A 21,304-nucleotide genomic window follows, 5' to 3' on the forward strand; every position below is an offset into this window, starting at 1 on the left:
ACTTAAAAGTGTGTGCAGAATGACTTTCATTCACTTCAGCCGGTATCGTACTTCTCGAGGCGAGGCTTCAGAAAACATGGATGAAAAGTTGTGAAACAAAATGGTGAAAATGTGAATCACTGATAGGATTCTCCTTGTGCATAATAGTGCAATATGTGCATGTACATATATGGTCATTTGTTGCAAACGTGTACAAAATCACTCCATCTGACCTGGGAAAATGCCCCCTCCTCAAGAAGGCTTAACAAATGACCTTTAATAAAATCTACAAGATGAGGGAGAACAAATAATGGCAACTTGAGAAACAAAAAGGCCTTAACATAAGGCTGTAAAGATTGCATTTTTCTGCCTGTTGCTAGTTTGGTACATTTTGCAAGCAAGAGTGTCATTGGAGCAGACATGTCGTCACACTGTATCAACCGAATCAGTACATACGAGTTTCTACGAGAGCACTACAATGAACATTGCTGAAGTGTTTTAAGGTGCTAGACAGGCATTGTTCAACCTTTTCTGTGCCAGAGTCTTTGGACAATGCATACAATGCTACAGCTTTTTCTGTATCTATTGGCACTGAAAGTACATAAAGGATTCAGCATGTTTTCAGTTTGGAAAGTCTGAGCTTCTTGGGCGAATACTCTTTTAATGCCTCCAATACTGTGTAAAAATGAAAGCTACAAAAGTAAATTGTATTTGTTCATGATCATCAAGAACTTCAAATCTGTGCACTTTTTTTAAAAACTGACTCAATTTAGCCATCAATTAATTTTTCCTACAGACATTGGTGTTCAAATAAACCATATCAAATACAGTTTACTTGCAAGGTGATTTTTGTCCATGGATATCTTGATAACGACAGCATAGTCTTTTCATACCTTTTCCGGGGCTTAATTATTTTTTCATCCATTTGAACAACAGTCTACAACTCTGTCAGCAAAGTTTGACAAGTTTGAGAGGACTTTTTTCTCATTTTCAACTTGAGACAAGGTACTGCAAAACCAGAAACATTCGTGGGATGAAAACTTGTGTGAATTGGAGCGGACGGCATTTTTCGCTGCATGAAACTTTTGCAAATGGACGACTGGTAGTCAATGCATCATGCAGAAAAAAAAAAAAAATGCCTGTATTTAATTTTCATGAATCTTGACTCCTAGTAAAATTCACAAAAGATTCATGCATGCAAAAATTTCTGTTTTATACAGTAATGTTAAGCAAACAATTCTTTACTACCAGGGAGGCTAAAGGATGGAAGTGGAAAAAAGGGTAGCTGGTAAAAACAAGTGGATCATGTGAAAAGAAAGTGATGTTAGTGGGGACTTTGGGGTTGGGAAGGTTCGAGGGTGATCGATTGGGGGAATCAATCAACCCTCCGTCGACTTGAAGTGGTCGTCGTCGATGGTGGAGTAGATGTGGCCCTCGCTGCTCAGGAATTCCACGGCTTTCCTGGAAGGTCGGAGAAGAGAGCATAATAGAGCAAACAACATGCAGAGAACATGAATTAAACGTATAAGGCAGTTACTTTATATACTTTCTTGAGTTTATTTTTATGCCTCAATTTCAAGCTGAATCCAGATAACACTTCATCTTGTTTTGTTTTGTCTTTCAAATGAGATATAATGCTGACAGTTTGCATCTATCATTCTGTCCCAGTCTGTATCTCCCTGTCTCATCATGTATCTATCCTTGGCTCTGTTTTACACTGTCTATCTTTGTCTGATTGTCTCTCCCTCTCTCTCTCTCTCTGTTTCTTTATCTGGGTGTTCATTCCTCTTTATCTGTCCTTATCCTTCGCTCATTCTATCTCCCATTTTCTTTGTCTCTATCTGAAAGTCTATCTATCTGTTCACCTTTGGGAGCAGTGATTTTAAATTTTTGAGTTATCACATTTGATGCATATGTGTAGGTCAATTGTATCACAAAACATCCTATCATATAAAAACTTTGCAATACAACCTAAAATGTACGGAGATATCACTCTTTTTCTCATTAAACCATAACTGCAGATGGTTTAGTCTAGAAACGATTTTATTAGAACTATTGTTTACATTTTGTATATTTAATAATAATAAACACTGATTATCCTGATTGAAATTTTTACAATGGTCGTTTCTATGCCTAACTCATGTTTTAGAACTATTTTGAAGCACTTAAGCTTGGTTTTTGTTTCATCTGCAAATGGTAAATAATGCCTTTGATTAGTATACGCCCCGTCTCATGCCCTCTCAATATCTCTCACGTTTTTCTCTCTCTTGGGCTCTGTACCTGTCTTGCCCCTCTATATCTGTTCTTCTTTATCCCATTCTGCCTCTTTAATACTATCTCTCTTCCTCCCACTGTCTAGCTTTCTCTTTATATACCATATGTCCCCCCCCCAAAAAAAAAAAAATAAATAAATAAAAAATAAAAAAAAAAATAAAATAAAAAATACAATGGGACCCTCTGCAATGATAACTTTGAAAACAGTGAATCAATCTAAATACAATTTCAGAGTATGAAACTATAACTTATCACCCGCGTCTTGCACAAAACTCCATCCGATTTGCTTCAGTGAACAAAGAGAAATTAGGATTTTTGTAGAGCATGTCCGGAATCCCTTCCCCCCGAGTTCTGTCCACTGTGTTCACACATTAATATGAAGTTCCAAGAGCAGCCAAGTGCTCAACTTGGGAAGAATCACATCCACGACATGCTTCACAACGATTCACATTTCTCTACGACCACCGAACCAAATTGAATGGGGTCTTCTGCAAAATATAGGTACGATGTTATATTTTTAGATCCTGAAATAGCATTCAAACAGATTAATTACATTGGAAGTTATCAATGCAAAAATCTGATTGCAAATTTTTTGGGGGGGACATACTGTATCTCTCTCTCTCTCTCTCTCACCTGATGGCATCTCTTGACATGCGCTGGAGCTTCCTACAGAGAGCATCCATGCTGATGCCTTCCTCGTCACGGCAACCGGTGATAAGCTGATGGACCTGGACACGAGTCAGCAGAGACGGCATCAAAAGTTAACAATACAAGACTTTCCCATCCTCACATCTTTATTTTTTAAAGTTGAATAGGAGAACTTTATCCATGGAAGACAGATGTAATTAAAAAATATCTGCTTATACACTGGTGTACAGAGAGGAAGGCTTGACATTTAACTTTTTCTTTTGGTAGCCCGACAATGAAATTTGGTGGCCTGGGCCACCTACACATTCTTTCCTTAAAAAGTGGTGGTCTGGCATCTATATATATATATATATATATATATATATATATATTTTTTTTTTTTTTTTTTTTTTTTTGGTGGCCTCGGGCTGGCCATCGTGCAACCACAATGTCAAGCCCTACCCTAAAGTTAAATGATATGGGTTGTAACATGAGAAAAGGGCCCTTGGGGCATAAAATACTGAAAATGAGTTTTCACCACCTCATTGTAGAATGAACTCTGACATACTTTTGTGGAGATATGCAAACCATTTTCTGAAATTCCACTCCTAAATGCCCCGATTATGACACTTAAAAAGCATGTTTTGTCAACGTCCTGCCACTCTTTGATGCATCTATGCTCGCGTGCGCAGCTAGCTGACCCTTTTTTTAAGCGTGTATTGGTTTGTCAAACATCCGCACCGTTTTCTGGCATTTGTGCGCAACAGAGCTAAGAGCCCTTTTTTCGTGTCATGGCCTATATGAGGGTAATTCCATGAAGTTGGGGCAGTGTCCATGTAGCATCGTGATATTTGAAAAATACATTTCAGCATAACTCAATATTAATTATGCTATACATTTATTGTTTGTAGGCTTTACATTTGCATTGAGGCCACACATTTTCCTGGAAATTTTGTGCCATTCAGACTCAATTTTGATGAAGTTATTAAACAATATGTAACGGTGTCCTGTAGCATCATGACGTGTCCATGTAGCATCATGAAATTTTAACATTTGGTCCTAAGAGACAAATTATGGCAATTAGCTTGACCCAAATTTGATGCAACATGCATATTTACTAGATTAGTCAGAAAGCTAAATATCTCAAATTTCCTGTACACAGTTTTAAGCTTAAAAGAAAATTACAAAATGTATCTACGAGGTGTCCTTTTTTGTTACATTTGGTGGACACTGTGTAGCATAGTGACACATTGTGTAATTTTCTTGTAAAAGTAAAACTGTGGAAAATAGAGTTAAGATATTTAGCTATCTGACTAATCTAGTAATTATGCATATTATATCAAATTTTGGTCAAGCTAATTGCATTAATTTGTCTTTTAGGACCAGATTTTAACTATCACGATGCTACATGGACACGTCACGATGCTGCAGGACACCGTTACATTTTTTTTTTAATAACTTCATCAAAATTGAGTCTGAATGGCACAAAATGTCCAGGAAAATGTATGGTCTCAATACAAATGTAAAGCCTATAAAGAATATATATGTATAGCATAATTAGTATTGAGTTAAGCCAAAATGTAACACTTTGTGCCCCAACTTCACGGAATTATCCATGAAAACATGCGTACATGATTTATATCTTATGAAGCAAAGTTTGCAATTGACATTAACTGCACAAATTAACTTTTAACAAGATCTGTCAACATGACTTTTCTGCCTATCATGAGTTTTATCATCCACATTGCACATATCACGATACTACTTTCCTGTCATTCATGTGATTTCTATCAACATCATGTCATCCTCTTATTAGTGTCACATGAAGTCTTGTACAAGTCTGTGTATCATCGTGATTCACAGGCCACTGAAGGCTGGCCCGACTCTAGCCCTGTTTGGGGCTTTGGCACATTCCTCCTGACTATTCAACAAAGATGCATGCACACAATCTTTCCCTTTCTGAGTGAGAAATGACAAGAAAGAGTGGTAGATTGGGATTTCACTCTTGCTTTGCACTTGCTCACTTGAAACAAAACATTAAAGGGATGGTACAGTTTTTATTGAGATGGGGATTCACCTTTTAAATTTTTGCAAGTTAATTTACAGAGACCACTAGGGAAGTATCAAAGAGCATACAATTCTATGAGAAGAATTCAAAGTTAATGTGATGAATATTAGCACTGGAATGGCTGAGATATCCAGAAACAAAGTAAATCAAAGTGACTCAGCCATTTTAAAACCAGTTTTTATCAAATAAACTTTGAATTCCTCTAAGAATTGCATGCTCTTTAATATTTCCTAAGAGGTTTCTCATTACCCCACAAAAAAAAAAAAAAATCGGAAACCTGAAGCCCCATCTCAAGCAAACCTATACCATCCTTTTAAAATCTCATGCACAGTGCAGCTTTTGGAATTCAGAGTCTCTGCATTGCATTAATAATCTTGATCTCAGCCCACTGTGAAATAAAAAAAAAAGGGGGGGGGGGGTAAGTTTTCTCCCCTGCTTGACCCACCTGTGTCTGTACATCGCTGAGACCGTTGTTTGGTATCATCCCACCAGCGGGATGCCCTGCTTTCACTGGTGTCTGGAAGAAGTTTGAATCCACGCTCCCGCCTCCGGCATTCCCAGCCTGATCAGAGGGACCAAATCAAATCATGTTGGAAGAGAATGTAATGCTGCCATTTTTCCCACAAGTTAAAAGGCACAGCTTCATCCACTCATTCATAAAATATACCAAGTTTAATTCGGATACCAGTCCTCAAATGAGTGTGAAGTAACATCATCCACACAATCAATTATGGACGGAAAGATGGAAGGATGGAATAAAGGAGGGACAGAAGGATGGAGGCAAGGACAAACAGAAAGACGGACGGAAGGACGGACAACCCGAGAAAAAAACAATGTCAACGATGACACTTTACAGCAGAAGCATACAAAAACAAATCATTGCATAGGTCAATGCACCGAACTATGGGGCAAACATTTTACAGACTCGTGGTCACATGCAATTTGAAAAATATGTGGAAAAACGTTGTACTATGCTTTCATCACTGCACATCCACTGGTTACATTCACACAGTGCACAGACAGACAGACGCACAGACACCCACACACACAAACACTCACCATTGTGGCCATCTTGCTGAGCAGCATGTGCGCCTGAACGACCTCGGCCATGTGCATTGTGACCTCATTCATGTCCGTGATGGGCATGATCCGGAAGGGGCCGACGCTGCGCTTGCCCCCGAAGGAACGGATGTTGCCCGCCACCTTGATGTACGTGTTCTCCTCATACACTGTGGGCTGCTGCTCTGTGGTTTCCTGTTTTAAAGACGAGAGAGGCATAATAAATTGAATCTCCTTTCAATACAAAAACTTTTTGAAGGAGTGGTCTATTTGACGCTCACTGATGGGGTTGGCTGGTCAAAGATATAAAACACATAAATGGTCTATAAAATACTGGGCTGGCTATTGGTCACAATGCAACCATTCAACTAACGCACCACAGATCAGAATTCTTATATTGCAAACAGCGACATCATGTCAGGTAATATAAATGTAGAACTTGACTGGCTGCGATAAAGCTGGAAAGTCTGAGTTTCTCACAACCCACATGAGCTGCAATTATGATCGTATCTCACGTGGGATGCATGAAACTTGAAGTCGTAATAAAGCATCGATTAACTGCTAGTCGTGTACCTATGTGAATGTTAGTGTTATGTAATATACAACTTCACAAACTGTACAAAAATACTGCATACTCAGTATGCAAACGTTTTATTTAAAGTAGTAACACAACAAAACCAGAAATACAAGAAAAACCTAACCCTAACTCTTCTCTCTTTTGAGATTTGCCATCTTTCCAGGATTTTGAAAGAGAGAAAGATGAATACAGGCTCTCCAAAGTGGATGTTTGCCCTAGTCTCTCTAACAAATTCAGAAGAAGGCAAAAAGAAGTCACGATAGCATGAAAGATAGAGAGAAGGACTGACTCACATCTGATTCTATCCACTGTCTAATCTCCATCGTGGGTCCTGACATGTCGTCCAGTTGGTACACAATGTTTGTTGCGGAGATTTCGGCTCTTCTGATGACCCCGACAAGGCATACCTGGTGATGTTATTATAATGATAATAATGATGGTAAATGAAAATGATACTGATAACAATAATGATAATGATGATAGTAATAATAATCATACTAAAATTACACAAATTTTACCACTTTACTCATAATACTTTGGGCTTATTTCTCAAAGTCACTTTAACATTCTGAACTACAAAATAATAACTATTTAATAAACATTTTCTATTGACAATTTCTTTTCTTTTTTTGGCTGGACATCTACTCAGAATGAGAAGTTGCAAGCATTAAAGTTAAAAACTGGATTGGACCTCTGCACAGAATAAAAGCAGCCCAAGCATATATTGCGCAAAGATTGCAATAATTTAAATTCTGAAAAGATTTATATTGCATTACTGCACATATATCTACTGATGATATGAGAGTCAAATATTAGAAACACAGTATATTTTTGTGGTATTTTTGTCTTTGCTAATTTTGCTAGTCAACTGGTATTTACAAACTTAACAGGCAAAAAACATTGCCTTCCGGAAAACACACGTATTGTATGTGATCATCGGGGTGGGAAAGAACTAACTTTTCTCCTGAAAACAGATTACTGGTATGCGTACAATTTTCTATTCTGTTACTACGGATCTCGATCACAAAATTGTTCTTCTGGTCTCTTGAATAAACTATCACACTTGAGAAATATTTGGCATATACAGTTATAACATGACTACGCTGAACAATGTGATGTACATTGCAAGCACTCTGAGCCTATTGGGAAGGATGCGTGAAATGCTCATTGTATATTTTATATGTATGTTTTCTGTAAATCTCTTCCTCAGTGCAAACCAGTAGTTGTATGCTGCCCCCCCCCCCAAATAAAAAGCAAAACATACTGTAAAAGTGACTATGTTTGTGTGAGTTATTTTTCGCGATTGGCCAAGGAAGTAGAACTTTGCATATTTTTAATTCTGCAGAATTAAGAAATTGATTATTGGAACATATGGCATGCAAAACTGTTCTCATGCTTCCATTTTTGCGCTAGCTTCTGGTTGCGAGAAACGCGTGAAAATGTCCACACCACGAAAATTTCCACTCTTATAGTAATACTATACAAGCCCACATCAGTGCTCATTTAAAGTCTATATCACCTTTCCTGGTGTACACACATTCACAGCTTACAACATACTGTAGACAGAAAAGGGTCAAATTACCTGGTGAATCTCGACATCTCCGATCTTGAACTCGTTGTCATTCTGTGTTGCTTGGAGGATCTGTGCTATGTTACATGGGATCAGCTTCTGTGCCCTTTTTCCCTGTTCACAACAAAAATGCAGACAAATACAACATAAGCCAATCCAGTCATGCGAAAAGGTTTCTGTATTTAGTGTCAAGACTGACCTACTGTTAGTCATGTATCAACCTATCCCTTCAATGTTGTGAGTCATACAACACACAGTGAACCATTCAAATTCATAAATTTCTTCCGTCAAGTTTTTTTTTTTTTTTTATTTACGTCGATGTAGGGCACTTCCTAGCAATGGGAGATTAGCACCTTTGCTTTCGCTGAAAACACATTAAAGGGATCACATAGTGTTGGTTAAGATGAAGCTCAGGTTTCCGACATTTTTTGGTGAGAGAATGAGATACCTCTCATGAATATGAAAGAACATGTAATTCCCAGAGGAATTTTATGTTTTTTTGATGAAAATTGGTTTTGAAATGGCTGATATCCAAAACTGAGCAATCCTAATATAAGGTGGGACCCACATCTTATTAGGACCGCTTAGTATGACTTTGTTTTTGGATATCTCAGCCATTCCAAAACCGATTTTCATCAAATCAATTTTGAATTCTTCTTAGAATGGTATGTTTAGCACTATTTCATAAATGGTTCATTGGTATCTTGGAAAAAGTTGAAAGCCATATCCTCATCTCTACCAATACTATCCCTTTAAGGGTCACTCTAGTCCAAAAGCCTCATAATATATTTCTTTGGGAAAGGAAATAAAACACTGCCAAGTCTGGCTCCATGAACCCCTTCAGACACAGACCAGTCAGTGGAAGATCACCAAAAGAAACAGGCTGCATCTTTTAGACCAGTAGCAGTGTAAGTCATGTCACACTACTGTGCTGCCACAAGTTAAAATGATAATAATCTAATAATAATAAGGTGATATTTTTATAGCGCCTTGTCCACTGGATACAAAGCGCTATGAGATTTCATCCCTGGTCGCCATAGGAGATAAAATATTTGTGACCCTGCACCACAAAACCAACAAAACATCGCCAGACATGGATTTTTAGTTAAGGGCATATTCTGAAAAAGCACACTCTAAGCTTTAAAATGATATATAAGTCAATTAAAATGGATTCTCCTAACCTATATAAATATTGGAAAGAAAGCCCACACTCTGGAAAAGTTTGAACTGAGAAAAGAGGCTCTGAAGTACAGGGTCTATTCAAGTGCTTAATTTTAAAGAATTGAAAAGGGGCCTCTAAGAAAAACCTGATCACACTACTCTACCAAAAAAGGGGTTGTAGAAAAACTGCTGAAAACCCACTTCCCATTCAATTTATGATCCCAAATTAAAGAATAATGTAGAAGAAGAATAGCTCTTTCAGAAAATATGGAAAACTCAAAATTGATTCGGTTGACCCGTTTCACCTATTTTGAGACCTCACGTAAAATCAAGGGGTGCAACTTTTTGTTTGTTTTGTGATGCATGGTCACATATACAAATTACCAGGCAGTGATAGTACAAGTCCAGTGCATACATAGGGATTTATGGTGAGGGTGAATGTGACAAACCTTAGACTGAGAGGTGCCCACTCCTGGTGAGTTGAATCCACCACCTCCTGGTCCCGGGGAGTTGAATCCGCCTCCGAATCCCTGGCCCTGGTCCATCCCGCCGTAGCCCCCATCAAATCCTGGTCATAACAATTAAAAAAAATCATAACTCATGAATGCATGGGAATCATAATGCAGAGGGGTGAAGATAGGGAATTGTAATCTTACAAATACATTTGTACAGATTAGAAATCTTTCATAGTGCATCTTCATCCCTCAGCATTAATATTCTCTGGCTTTCATTCAATATTTAAGCCTTGTCCGCCTTGGACTAGCCTATCTAAAACATAAAAATGTCAGAATTTCAGAGTTTGAGCATTTGTTCCAAGTTCACTGTGTCACTGCCAGCAACAAGGGATATCCTGGTGATAGTGTCACTGCCTGGAAAGCAGTACACTAGATGACAGGTTTGATTCCAACCGGATCATATGTCCGACATACTTGTTAAAATGTAGATCAGTGCTTGCGATCTTTAAAAATGTACATTATTTTGCACAGAGGGTGACAAATTGATTTTTTTTTTAATCCCCACGTACCAAGACATAATTCACATTGTTGTTGACACCTTTACTGACTTCAAGAGTCCACTTAAAATAGTCATGGGCACAGACTTGTCTAAACTGATGCAGAAAAAAAAAAAAGCTTTGCTCTGCAGCTCACTGTCCTTATAAAATCATCTTTTAAGTTAAGTTATACTAAACACACTGGACAGATGGGATGTCAGTCCAGTTATTTAATCTGCTTAGTCTAGAAAAATCTAGAATTAGAATGCAATCCAACAACACCACATGTCTATGTACAGTACGTCATATCAGTACCCTACGGCATGTACATCCACCATCCATAGGCTTCATTTTTTAACCTTTATGAAGTAATCTTGGCCCTATAACAGCTTGTCCATGAAGATTGCTACGTGTAGAATGTCTACATGTAAAACCTAGTGAAGGTTCTAGAAATTTCTTTATTTCTTTATTATTTACCAATTCATGAATTAAAGCAGATTCTAACATGAATAGGTATAGGATCTAGAGGTACTAGGGTCCATTATGACAATAAATAAATGGCCGATTCATTTATATGTGAAATATGTACCAGGATAATTTAGATTTACAAAGATTTGCTCGAATAGACTAGATATCGAAATTTGATTTGCAATACAGTAAAATCACCAATCTTCAGCCACTCAAGATTTTCTGCAATATTTGTTCAACTCAAATAATAGGTATACAAAATTATATCTATAACAGTGTATGTCAAATATATATGAAACTACTTTTTCCCAATATTAATTTTATTGAATACATCATGAAATTCCACAAAATCCCCAAATATTTTCACTATGATAATTCCCCAAAATTCAGACAGTGTCTCCAAAATTTGGACACCCGCTATGCGCATTCAATGTCAATACGCATACAAGGCCGCTGAAAAATGAGCGCGCGCTATACCTCGTTTGCACAAAGTTGCATCGGGGACGTTGCGGTGCCCGTTCGTGTCCAAATTTTGGTGACTTGGCACTTGCATTCAGCCCCTGTACATTTATTTACTGCATCGGCATGTACGGATATTTTGTTTTTCTTTTGCATTTTTTGAGGATACCATCACACCCTGAGCTTGCAATAAGCAAAAAATCTCGCAACAGAATGGCATAATTTTTCAATTTTTGGCGCATTTTCGGTGACCCTACAACATTCTTAACACAGCGTCTCCAAAATTCGGACATGCGCTATGCGCATTCAATGTCAATACGCATACAAGGCCGCTGAAAAATGAGCGCACGCCATACCTTGTTTGCACAAAGTTGCATTGGTGACGTAGTTGCGGTGCCCGTTCGTGTCCGAATTTTGGTGACTCGGCACTTGCATTCAGCCCCTGTACATTTATTCACTACATCGGCATGTACGGATATTTTGTTTTTCTTTTGCGTTTTTTGAGGCTACCATTACACCCTATGCTTGCAATAAGCGAAAAACCTCGCAACAGAATGGCATATTTTTTCAATCTTTAGCGCTTTTCTGATGACCCTAATTCTTAACATGGACCTATAATTCGTGCCGCTTTGGAAAAGTTTTTTTTGCCAATTTCTGTGGGCAAAATTTCGGATTTTAGATGGATCTTTGTAGGTGACTCAGGCACTTTCCTTCGCGCAACCAGAAGCTAGCGCGAAAAATAAAAGCTCACAAACATATTTGTGTGCCATATGTTCCAGTACAGTAGTTGATGTCTTGATTCCACGGAATTGAAAACACACAAAACTCTTCTTACCTGGCCAAGAGCGAAAAATTAGTCACGCAAAAATATCCACTTTTACAGTAGACCCTCTACTGCTAGTGTCGTGTCAGTACAAACTCAAATTGTACAGTTGCTCTCCATCTGTTTATGCATGAACCAAGTGCATGTGCACGTGCATATCATGCATGATGCCACTGACATCGTGTATTATTGAACTTAAACAGCTGCACCGTGCTTAAAAAGATATAATATCTACCATCAGACCATCACAAATATCTGCACAAATCGATTCCTCTCTCACATGTTTCCCTCTTCATTTTCAAGAGCAAAAAAGCAAAGCATTCCCAGCAGCCTTGAACAGAAAACACAACAAAACAAATACGAAATAGACATTCTAATGCAAATACTAACGTTAGGCTAAATTACGGGACCTAACTTTACTGTAGTACGTCAAGTCCTAAAACAAATTCATGACACGATTTTGTTAACACTGACTTACACATGTTACATCTCCACTCTGCATTTTCAGTAGTGTGTCATATTGTATTGTCTATCACTTCACTTTCGAAAAGAGGACAAGAGCTGCTACTTCAACCTTGGTCCTTGCCCTTTTCATTGGTTCAACAATACTACCTGCCATATTCTCAACACCACAGCAAATTAGACAGTATGTCGGACTACACATTAACACTAGAGTCTACCTCAATTGGATATTGCACAACGTGTACTACTGATTCGGCATGTGCAAACTCGTACCCCTTTCGTTCCACGAAAGCAAATTCATAATTAAGACGATAGAACATGACAACTTACCTCCACCGTAATTCATTGCAAGCCCTCAATTTCCTTATACAACGCACACCTAGAATAAGATCTTGCTAAAGACAATCAATGGAGTATTTCCTAAATTATGAGCGAATGTTTATCGTCTACTTGCAACAACGAAGTTCGCGGGAGGATGACATGGCGCGCCACAATGACGAAATTGACCAATCACAAGACGAAATCTTCGCTGGCAGCAGGCGCAGGCAGCATTAACCTCGCATGCACGGAGTACGCGCACGATTAGTTAATGTGTGAAAACAGGGGCCAAGCTGCGAGATACATGGTTCGTATTCGAGCAAATTTCACTTGACTTTTGGCATGCTTTGCTGCGAAAAACCAAATAGTCCGAATTTTATGTGTTTAACCAATTGATGAATAAGTCGAAAGACCAATTTATTCGTAACATTTGTCATTGATTATGGTGGGTTGTTTGGCAAGACTTCGCTTGACTTGAGCGAACGCTGGGAAACTTACCAGCCCGAAGTTCAGCGTAGACGCAGGTCGTACTTCACCCTACTTGCGACGTCAATCTGTGTCGTAGCCCTGCCCTGCTAACTATTCAAAGCTCTGTGTAGTGGAGCAATCTAGTACCGCGTAGGGCCTAGTCTGCAATTGCAAGTGATGATAGCCTTAGGGCACAGCATGGTTAGAACCTATATTGATGTGCTAGGGAGATTAGTTCAGATCCATTTTTGAAATCTGTAACAGAAAGGTTAGAGGGCCAAGGCCAAGGGCTGTCTGTGAAGAGTGAGTACATTTAAAAACAGCGTTTTTTTTTTTTTTTTTTTTTTTTAATAGCATGTTTGGATTTAAAACCATTAAAAAATAAAAAAAGAAAGAAAATGTAACAAATTAGGGGGTATGATTATATTAATGACGTTATTAATTCAAAGTGTCTCGTCAAATTGATGCCTTTTCTCGCAACAAAAGTAGTAATCCAACATCAGGCAACTCATATTAAAAAATCATGAATCTAAATTGTATCTGCACCCTCCTCCCACTGATGAATAAACAGACAAAAATTTTGTCGTCGAAGAAAATATTTCCTTTTTTGAATATGGACCAAAGAAAGGGTGTGGATGTAATAACTAGTATCACCAATATCACTAGGCCTAGGGTCTAGACCTATATCAGGTACTTAGTATGAAGGAGTGCCTTTCTGACTAGGTTAAAGGTAGGAAGAAATTTGAAGAAAAAAAAATATAGACCTAGAGCTATATATAGTCGGGTTCGAAATGTACCGGTACCTGTGTGTGTGTGTGTGTGCGTGTGTGTGTGTTTGAATTTTTGTATACCTGGTAATATGTGTGTGTCTGTTTGTATGTACGTACTTTAGAGTTCTCAGATTATTGATGCACAGTACTGACAATGTATTCTCTCTTCCTTTATTTATATGTTTGATATCCCTTAATTTCTGCATCTGCGCTCATTATTTGTTTCCTCTATTTCGTTCAGTGTGTGCTTGGGTCAACAGCGTATAAAGTAGCCTTCCGTTTCAAGGTTTCTGTCCAGTCTTGCTGAGCTGATTTACCAAAGTAAGCAGCATGCGTCACATCTTGAGGCTGGCACTCCCGCTGGCCCGGCGGAGCTACTCCTCCTCCTCCAACATCCCCTACAAGACGGAGGCGACGCACTCGGGCGTCAACCTGGCCGAGACCACGCCCAGCCACCGCATGGACCAGACCATGGTGTTGACAGACACCTCGGTGCCGCACCTGGTGTTCAACGAGAAGCGGATCCGCCTCCGCCTCCAGGAGCTGGAAGGGGGCAGTGTGGATCTGGTGAAGGATAACGAGACGGGGATTGCCAGGGTCGTCATCAACAACCCCAGCAAGGGCAATGCCATGACAGGTATGATAATTGTGGATGATGATGATGATGATGGTGATAACTATGGTGATGATGATAGTAGTAATGATATGATGATGTAGATGATATGAAAATGATGATGATGATTAATGATGATGAAAATGATGATGACTCCATGATGATTATGATGATGATGATGATGATGATGATGATGATGAGTATGGCAGGGCTGCACACCCATTTTTTCTACTGGTCCAATGGCCTGCCTGTCTGGCCAGGAAGTACCCAGTTTCTCCATTTTTCATTGGTCCATTCCTGAGAAAGTATACTGGTCCGACAGTGATTTTCGGACCAGTGCTGATGCGCGGCGTTGATTAAGGCAATGATGACCATGATGATGATGATGATGATTGATGATGATGATGATAATGGTGTTGAATGACGATGATAGTAGCTGTATTTATAGACAGAAAGATCCGTCTGTCCGGAGGACTCTTTCATATTTTGCCATTAACGCTGTCCTCCGTAGACAGACGGAAGGTTGCAGTACCCATTGCTGTGTGGATGTTCTTAACCACTATCTCTATGGAAAATTGGGTGAGGTACCTCACCCTTCTCGATTGCGTCTAATTCACGGCCCTAGGTCGGCAAATTTAAGCTTGTATGGTGAATTTATTTTTTTAAGAATACGTTACACTCACCAGATTAATGAATAATCCAACATTTTAGGAGAATTTTCAACGTAAAACACAGCCTGTCGCGTCGTCACATTCAAACTGCAGAAACATACACTATGAATCTATTAGCCAATCACATGCGAGGTAGTTTCTACGTGTTTGTTTTACTAAAACACGTACCTCGCATGTGATTGGCTTAGCAATTGTTACAGATTCAAAATGGCGACTTACTCCTCGCGAACGGCGATGTTGCGATATCGATAAAATTTCTGCATTATAACCGAGGTTATGTGAGTATTTCGATTGCACAATGTGAGAAATTTATCCCAAATATTGCTGCATAATGTGTCATGTCATGTCATACTTGTTTGAATGTAAAAAAGCTGTCTGAAATTTGGTTTATCGTAACGTTTGATCTGTGCGCGACTGCTCCACACAGGAGCCGCAATCATTGACTTCGGTCTGTATACGGAGGGGATCCGTGAAGCCAGACGCAGTCTCCGCGGAACATTCCCCGACGGACAGATACAGACCGATCTTTCGGTCAACTGTATTTATAGCCACATGTCTGCCTTTCAACACTCGTGGCAAAGGAAGCTTTAAAGATAAGAATCTCAGGACTTGTGTATTTACTAGTATGGAAGCAAAAAAGGTGAGGGGTGGGGGAATGGAAGGATTGAAAGTACAGTAAGTAGCAAATGTTGATTGTAATATAAAACTTTCAAATTTGTACACTACCACTTCCAGAAATATGTGTTTTTGTGAGGAAGATGGTAACAAAACATAGCTGTTCAGTTTAGCAAGGAATAAAATACCAGCATAAAAAAGCATCAGGGGTCAATGGCCTTTGCGTGGTCTGTTTAAAGTTAAGCAATTTGTGATACGCATGTGCCAGTCAACATTAGTTGTGCATTGAATGTTTGAAAATATTCTTTAAGCCGTTGAAGACTAGTCATGAGTGTATACTTAATACACTAGGCAGGTGTCTATGGGAAATACGTGTTGTAGCAAAATCAGCCCATCCTTGGTGGGTTAACGATTTGGAATTCATTGCAGATAATCACTCAATGATTTTGTTTCACAGGCAATGTATGATACAGAAAACAGCAGGTGTAAATCTCGGTATAAAGATATGGGAAGAGGAATACTGCTTAAAGGGTGTGTACAGTTCTGGTCGAGGTGAAGATTTAGCTTTTAACGTTTTGTGAGATATTCAGAAACCACTCTATGAGATGTCAAAGAGCATGCAGTTCTAAGGGCTATCAAAAGTTTATTCGATGAAAATCGATTTTGAAATGGCTGAGATATCCAAAAACAAGGTGAAACAAAGAGATACTAATAAAGTTGGGGCATGTCGCCTTTTATTATTAGCACTTTTTTGGATATCTCAGCCATTTGAAAACCAATTTTCATCAAATAAACGTTGAATCCTTCTTAAAATTACATGCTCTTTCACATTTCATAAGAGGCTTTTCATTATCTCACTTAGGAATGTTCAAAACATGAATCCCTACCTCAACCAGTACTGTACAGTCCCTTTAATGTACATGCGATTATGGGCTCTGGTTGTACTCCCTGTAGATGAGATGAAAGTGCTTTCTTGGATTTTATGCTACATTCAGCTACTCGGTGTTCAGTGTGCCAGATGTATGATTTTGAGTATCTGTTTATAATCTATATTATGTGAACATAATTTATCTGTGTTTGAATTTGCAGGAAGCATGATGGTTGATCTGGCAGACATCATCAAGGAGCTAGAGAAATGGAGGCGAGGGAAGGGCCTCATTCTTCACGGCAACTTTGAAGGCAGCCATTTTTGCTCGGGTGGAGATGTGGCTGTCCTTCGGGGTCTGAATCAGCCGGAGGACGGAGGCATGATGTGCCTCTACATGCAGAACACGCTGGGTCGTCTGCAGCGACTACCTCTTATCACCATGGCGATGGTCAGTGGGCAGGCGATAGGGGGTGGGGCCGAGCTGACAACGGCCTGCGACTTCCGTGTGATGACGGATGACAGCCAGATCATGTTCAAGCAGGCCCAGCTGGGACTGTCCACGGGCTGGGGAGGGGGCACACGGCTGGTGCGCCTCGTCGGACCGCAGAAAGCGTTGCAGCTCCTGGCGGGCTCCCAGTCGGTGTCCGCCGCCGAGGCCGTACAGATGGGCCTTGCCGAAGATATCTTGCCGAGAGGGGGCGACGTCCTGGAGAGTGCCACCAACTGGCTGGGACAGTACACGAGGGCTTCCGTTGACCTCGTCCAGGGGATGAAAAACTTGGTGCTCGCTGCCGGAGCCCTCCCACAGGACAAGGCCCTCAAAGCAGAGAGGGAGATATTCAGGGGACTCTGGTTTGCCCCAGAACATCGAGCCAAACTTGCAAAGCTGCTCGAAACTCTCCAGAAAGAAAACTGAGATACAAATTAAAGCTATATTCAGGCAAACCCTGTTATGACAGGATAGACAGGACAGCAAGAATGTTAGCTTCAAATCAGACACAGCAAAAAAGGAAGCTACAGTTTTACTTCTTGTACAAATGAAATCTAGTCGTATCCATTATCGTTATAATGGGGTTTGCCTGAACATTGATTTAGTTTCATGATTGGTCTATTGAGGAGTCAGATTTGGTTTTCAAAGGTGGTGTAGAGGTGTGTCTCTATCTTTTACATTTCTGAATTGAAGTGTGGATCAAGATTTGCTGCAATTAGGGGTTTTATGGTTGTTGTTGTTGTTGTTGTTGTTGCTTTTACATGTATATCCACTACCTGGCATGGCTGACTGGATGTATGACAGTGTAAGTGCATAGTAGCCCTTTATCAGAAAACCCTAGATGTACCATTGAGTTTCATCTCAGGATGTTAAGTAATATCTGGACAACTTGTGCCAAATTTCAGATGGCAACGGTAGAAGATAGCTCGAGAACTTCCTCCGTATGTTGGCATACTCGCAGTGCATTTAAATGTCTTCCAGTGGCCTGGACGTATGTGAAAACTTTTATCTTGAGGAAGTCTCACAACTCCAACAAATCAACAAACCTACTTGGACAAGAAGAGAGGACAATATTCTGTAGAGCTTTGAAAAGAGGTGTCAGGCTAGCAATTCATTCATCCATTTACGTGTATGACCTATTGCCAGTAGATTCAGTATTTCTGTTTTTGTGCTGGTTTGTCTTCACTCTCCACAGCCAGAGCTACCAATAACATGCCCGCACAAATGTGAATTGTTGGGACTGTGTTCACTGCTATAGCTCCACAGGAGCCCATTATATAAAATTATAGTAACTTTACACTCAATGGTACCCCTGCAATAAACGATAGCTATCGGTGATTTCTTGGCTTTGGTGGGCCATGTATTATTTTTGCTATGATAGTTACCATGGATTGCAGAGTTATTAGTAGTTGAAAAGTTCCAATAGTTTTAACCCGTTGAGGACAAGTCCCGAGTATACTCCGGCAGGCGTCTAGATGGGAAATGCGTGTTATAGCAAAATCAACCTCTCCTCAACAGATTAAACAACGATGCCCAGATATCTTTTGGGTCCTTTCCAGAGATACTGTATCATGTGTAGACTTCCAGGAGAATTTATTTCAAGACTACAGTGTTCTACTATGAATATCAACCTGACAATGTTGGGCTACACTGACATACTATGATATATCAATACTGCTTCTTTTGGACTGCTATAATTTGCATCACACAGACAGCAGAGAAACAGACAACCTCAAAAGCAAGGAATTTGTCCAATCTAGAAATGTGAGTTTTTACTTCATTATGTGGCTCATTGTGATATGTGACACCTTGACAGTGCATCAACAGTGAAATAATGTGTCTGTAGGTCACAGAACCACTTAAGCTTTACCTGGCCTACCAGTATACTTTTTCTAGGACCCCCACCCCCTTATGCATGATGCATGTTTTAATAGCCATATACCAGTGAGTTTTGTTTTTCTTTTAGTTTTCACAGCTCCATAAGAAAGTTTAGAGACCTCAGTCCTATGATAGTGCATTTTAAAAAGTCAGGCTTAGAGTTTACCAAATCTTGCAGAAAGCATTTATTGTAAAGTAACAAAATATATCTATGACAATATTATCATTGAGAAAGTAAAAACATGTTTCAGACCAGAAAGATGCCCTGTTACGGAGATAAAGCAATAATAACTCTACCTCAAAATACGTTGTTATTGAATTTTGTAAAAGTTGTACAAATGACAATCCATTTTTCTTGTCTTCTTCTTCATCATTTTCAACTTCGGTCTTTCATTCTTTTCTCCTTAACTTTTATAGGTGCAGGGATTCTTTCTTTATAAGAAAAACCTGGATACTTTAAATAGTAATGCGTGCATTTGCTAGCCTTCTTTTGTCACACAACTCCAGAAAAATTAATCCAAGCTTTAGTGCTACAGTAAGTGATAACAGTAAATTGAATTGACTTTAGCTTACCGCAATGTGCTCAATAGACCACGATGCTAACCTGTAAAAGTAACTAAAAAAATACTCCATGATTCACTGCTGCCACTTTGCTGAAAAAAGAAAATCTTAATCTCAAAGGTGGGAATTCACTGGCATTAGATGCAGATGTTTTGTTGTTGTTGTTGTTGTTGGTTTTTTTTTTAGTCACAACCACATCTATGATGTTAGGAAGATAGGGTAAAAGTACAATGAACTTATGCTGCCATAAAATCATGATCTTGTGCTTGGACACAGGTAGATTTTTTTCTTGTTTGTTTGCTTTATTTGTTTTTGTTGTTTTCTGAGTCAGCTGCACAATGCTTTTACCACTGCCAGGCAATGCAAGACAATCGTAGTGCTGCAAACTTGATGAGCTCGGAGCAAAAGTCTGGAAACGAGACTACAGTAGACAGTGGACCTAATATCTTAAAGGGGCATAGTCCTGGTAGTGTAGAGGGCGCTGTTGATGATACGAAGATTACCAAAGTTGAGCTGTCATCAAGAGTAAAGTGCGTAGGTGTTGCTAAGTAACGGTGCCTTCGTTGTCTTCTCTGCGCATCGCGCAGTCTGTAGTAATGCCAGGGTGCGTGCATATGTGCTTGTTATTATGACATCACAAAAGAAGTTTGCTAAAGCTGTCATCCCCCTCAGCCGAATCATGAGCCGAACTGTGATCGGACCACTGACCACAGTGGCTCGGACTTCTTCGGACTCGGGGAAGTGGGCCAAAGCGTAAGCGCTAAAGAGGAGTCAATAGAGTATGTCTCTATAGGAAACTTGCGCCGTGCCCTTTGCGTACGCATTTGACTAAAACACCAGGACCATGCACCTTTAAGACACGGTAGCAATGGGACATTATGCAAAGGGCCGGAGGCTGGCCGAACTCGGACATATTTGAGAATTCCTGTAAGGAATTGTGTACAGCTTTATCACTGGTCTCCGAGTACGTACACACAGAACCCAAGAATCTTGACTGGCGTTGAATGTTCCCAATGAGCATATCGTCGCTGGGGCGACAAGACCTCGTATCTACAAAATGTGAGATGTTCAGGAAAGCCAAAAAACATGGCGGCCAAAGCACTGTGGCGAATGGGAAAGTCTTTCCCTTGACATGCCATGGTGGCTTCATTTTTCGAGTAAGACAGTTGGGATTTGGACAGGACATCACTTAACCCATTATTTGACCATTAATCCAAAAAAGTCATTTTCACCAAAATTGCAGGTACAAGGTCTTGTCACCCCAGCGACGATATGCTTTGATGCACACACTTATGGGCAATTCTAGTCTAGGCAGGCCTTTGTTATTTGTGGTTTTTGAATGTACCATGGTGGGCGGCGAATGAACATCGATTGAATCTGGTCAACCTTCTCTCAACAAGCTTCCGGATCTCTAAAGTGGAAAGTGATGGAGTATCTAGAGCTGTTTTATTTGATGCCAAAGAAATCTTTAGAGTTCCATAGAGGGCCAGGAGTGCTGTTGTGATGAGTAGCTGCGTGACTGTTTCTTCTTGTG

The 21,304-nt window shown here is 39.7% G+C and overlaps 2 protein-coding genes across 2 annotated transcripts; one reads left to right on the forward strand and one right to left on the reverse strand.

Moving 5' to 3' along the window:
- Nucleotides 1-1,256: 1,256 nt before the first annotated feature.
- LOC139719157 (replication protein A 32 kDa subunit-like) lies at nucleotides 1,257-13,013 on the reverse strand. Its single transcript, XM_071630590.1, has 8 exons — nucleotides 12,849-13,013; nucleotides 9,765-9,883; nucleotides 8,167-8,268; nucleotides 6,878-6,991; nucleotides 6,008-6,202; nucleotides 5,394-5,510; nucleotides 2,887-2,981; nucleotides 1,257-1,440 (listed from the first exon to the last, which is right to left on the reverse strand). Exons 1-8 carry the CDS (start codon nucleotides 12,862-12,864, stop codon nucleotides 1,359-1,361), a joined length of 840 nt encoding a protein of 279 aa, XP_071486691.1. The 5' UTR covers nucleotides 12,865-13,013; the 3' UTR covers nucleotides 1,257-1,358.
- Nucleotides 13,014-13,118: 105 nt separating this feature from the next.
- On the forward strand, nucleotides 13,119-18,047 carry LOC139719158 (ethylmalonyl-CoA decarboxylase-like). Its single transcript, XM_071630592.1, has 3 exons — nucleotides 13,119-13,143; nucleotides 14,316-14,711; nucleotides 17,063-18,047. Exons 2-3 carry the CDS (start codon nucleotides 14,405-14,407, stop codon nucleotides 17,755-17,757), a joined length of 1,002 nt encoding a protein of 333 aa, XP_071486693.1. The 5' UTR covers nucleotides 13,119-13,143; nucleotides 14,316-14,404; the 3' UTR covers nucleotides 17,758-18,047.
- Nucleotides 18,048-21,304: the final 3,257 nt, after the last annotated feature.

Source organism: Diadema antillarum, unplaced genomic scaffold (assembly GCF_040938485.1).
Source record: "Diadema antillarum isolate AM-2024a unplaced genomic scaffold, OU_Dant_1.0 scf00000106, whole genome shotgun sequence".
In the NCBI taxonomy this organism is placed as follows: Eukaryota; Metazoa; Echinodermata; class Echinoidea; order Diadematoida; family Diadematidae; genus Diadema; species Diadema antillarum.

What these genes read in the sequence shown, in the direction of transcription:
- LOC139719157 (XM_071630590.1), bottom strand. An exon ending in GACAGTGGATAGAATCAGAT is followed by an intron (nt 6,203 to 6,877) that starts GTGAGTCAGTCC and finishes TCTTTAAAACAG; the next exon opens with GAAACCACAGAGCAGCAGCC. An exon ending in TCAGCGATGTACAGACACAG is followed by an intron (nt 2,982 to 5,393) that starts GTGGGTCAAGCA and finishes ACTCGTGTCCAG; the next exon opens with GTCCATCAGCTTATCACCGG.
- LOC139719158 (XM_071630592.1), top strand. Translation starts at nt 14,405, where the DNA reads ATGCGTCACATCTTGAGGCTGGCACTCCCGCTGGCCCGGCGGAGCTAC. An exon ending in CAAGGGCAATGCCATGACAG is followed by an intron (nt 14,712 to 17,062) that starts GTATGATAATTG and finishes TTGAATTTGCAG; the next exon opens with GAAGCATGATGGTTGATCTG.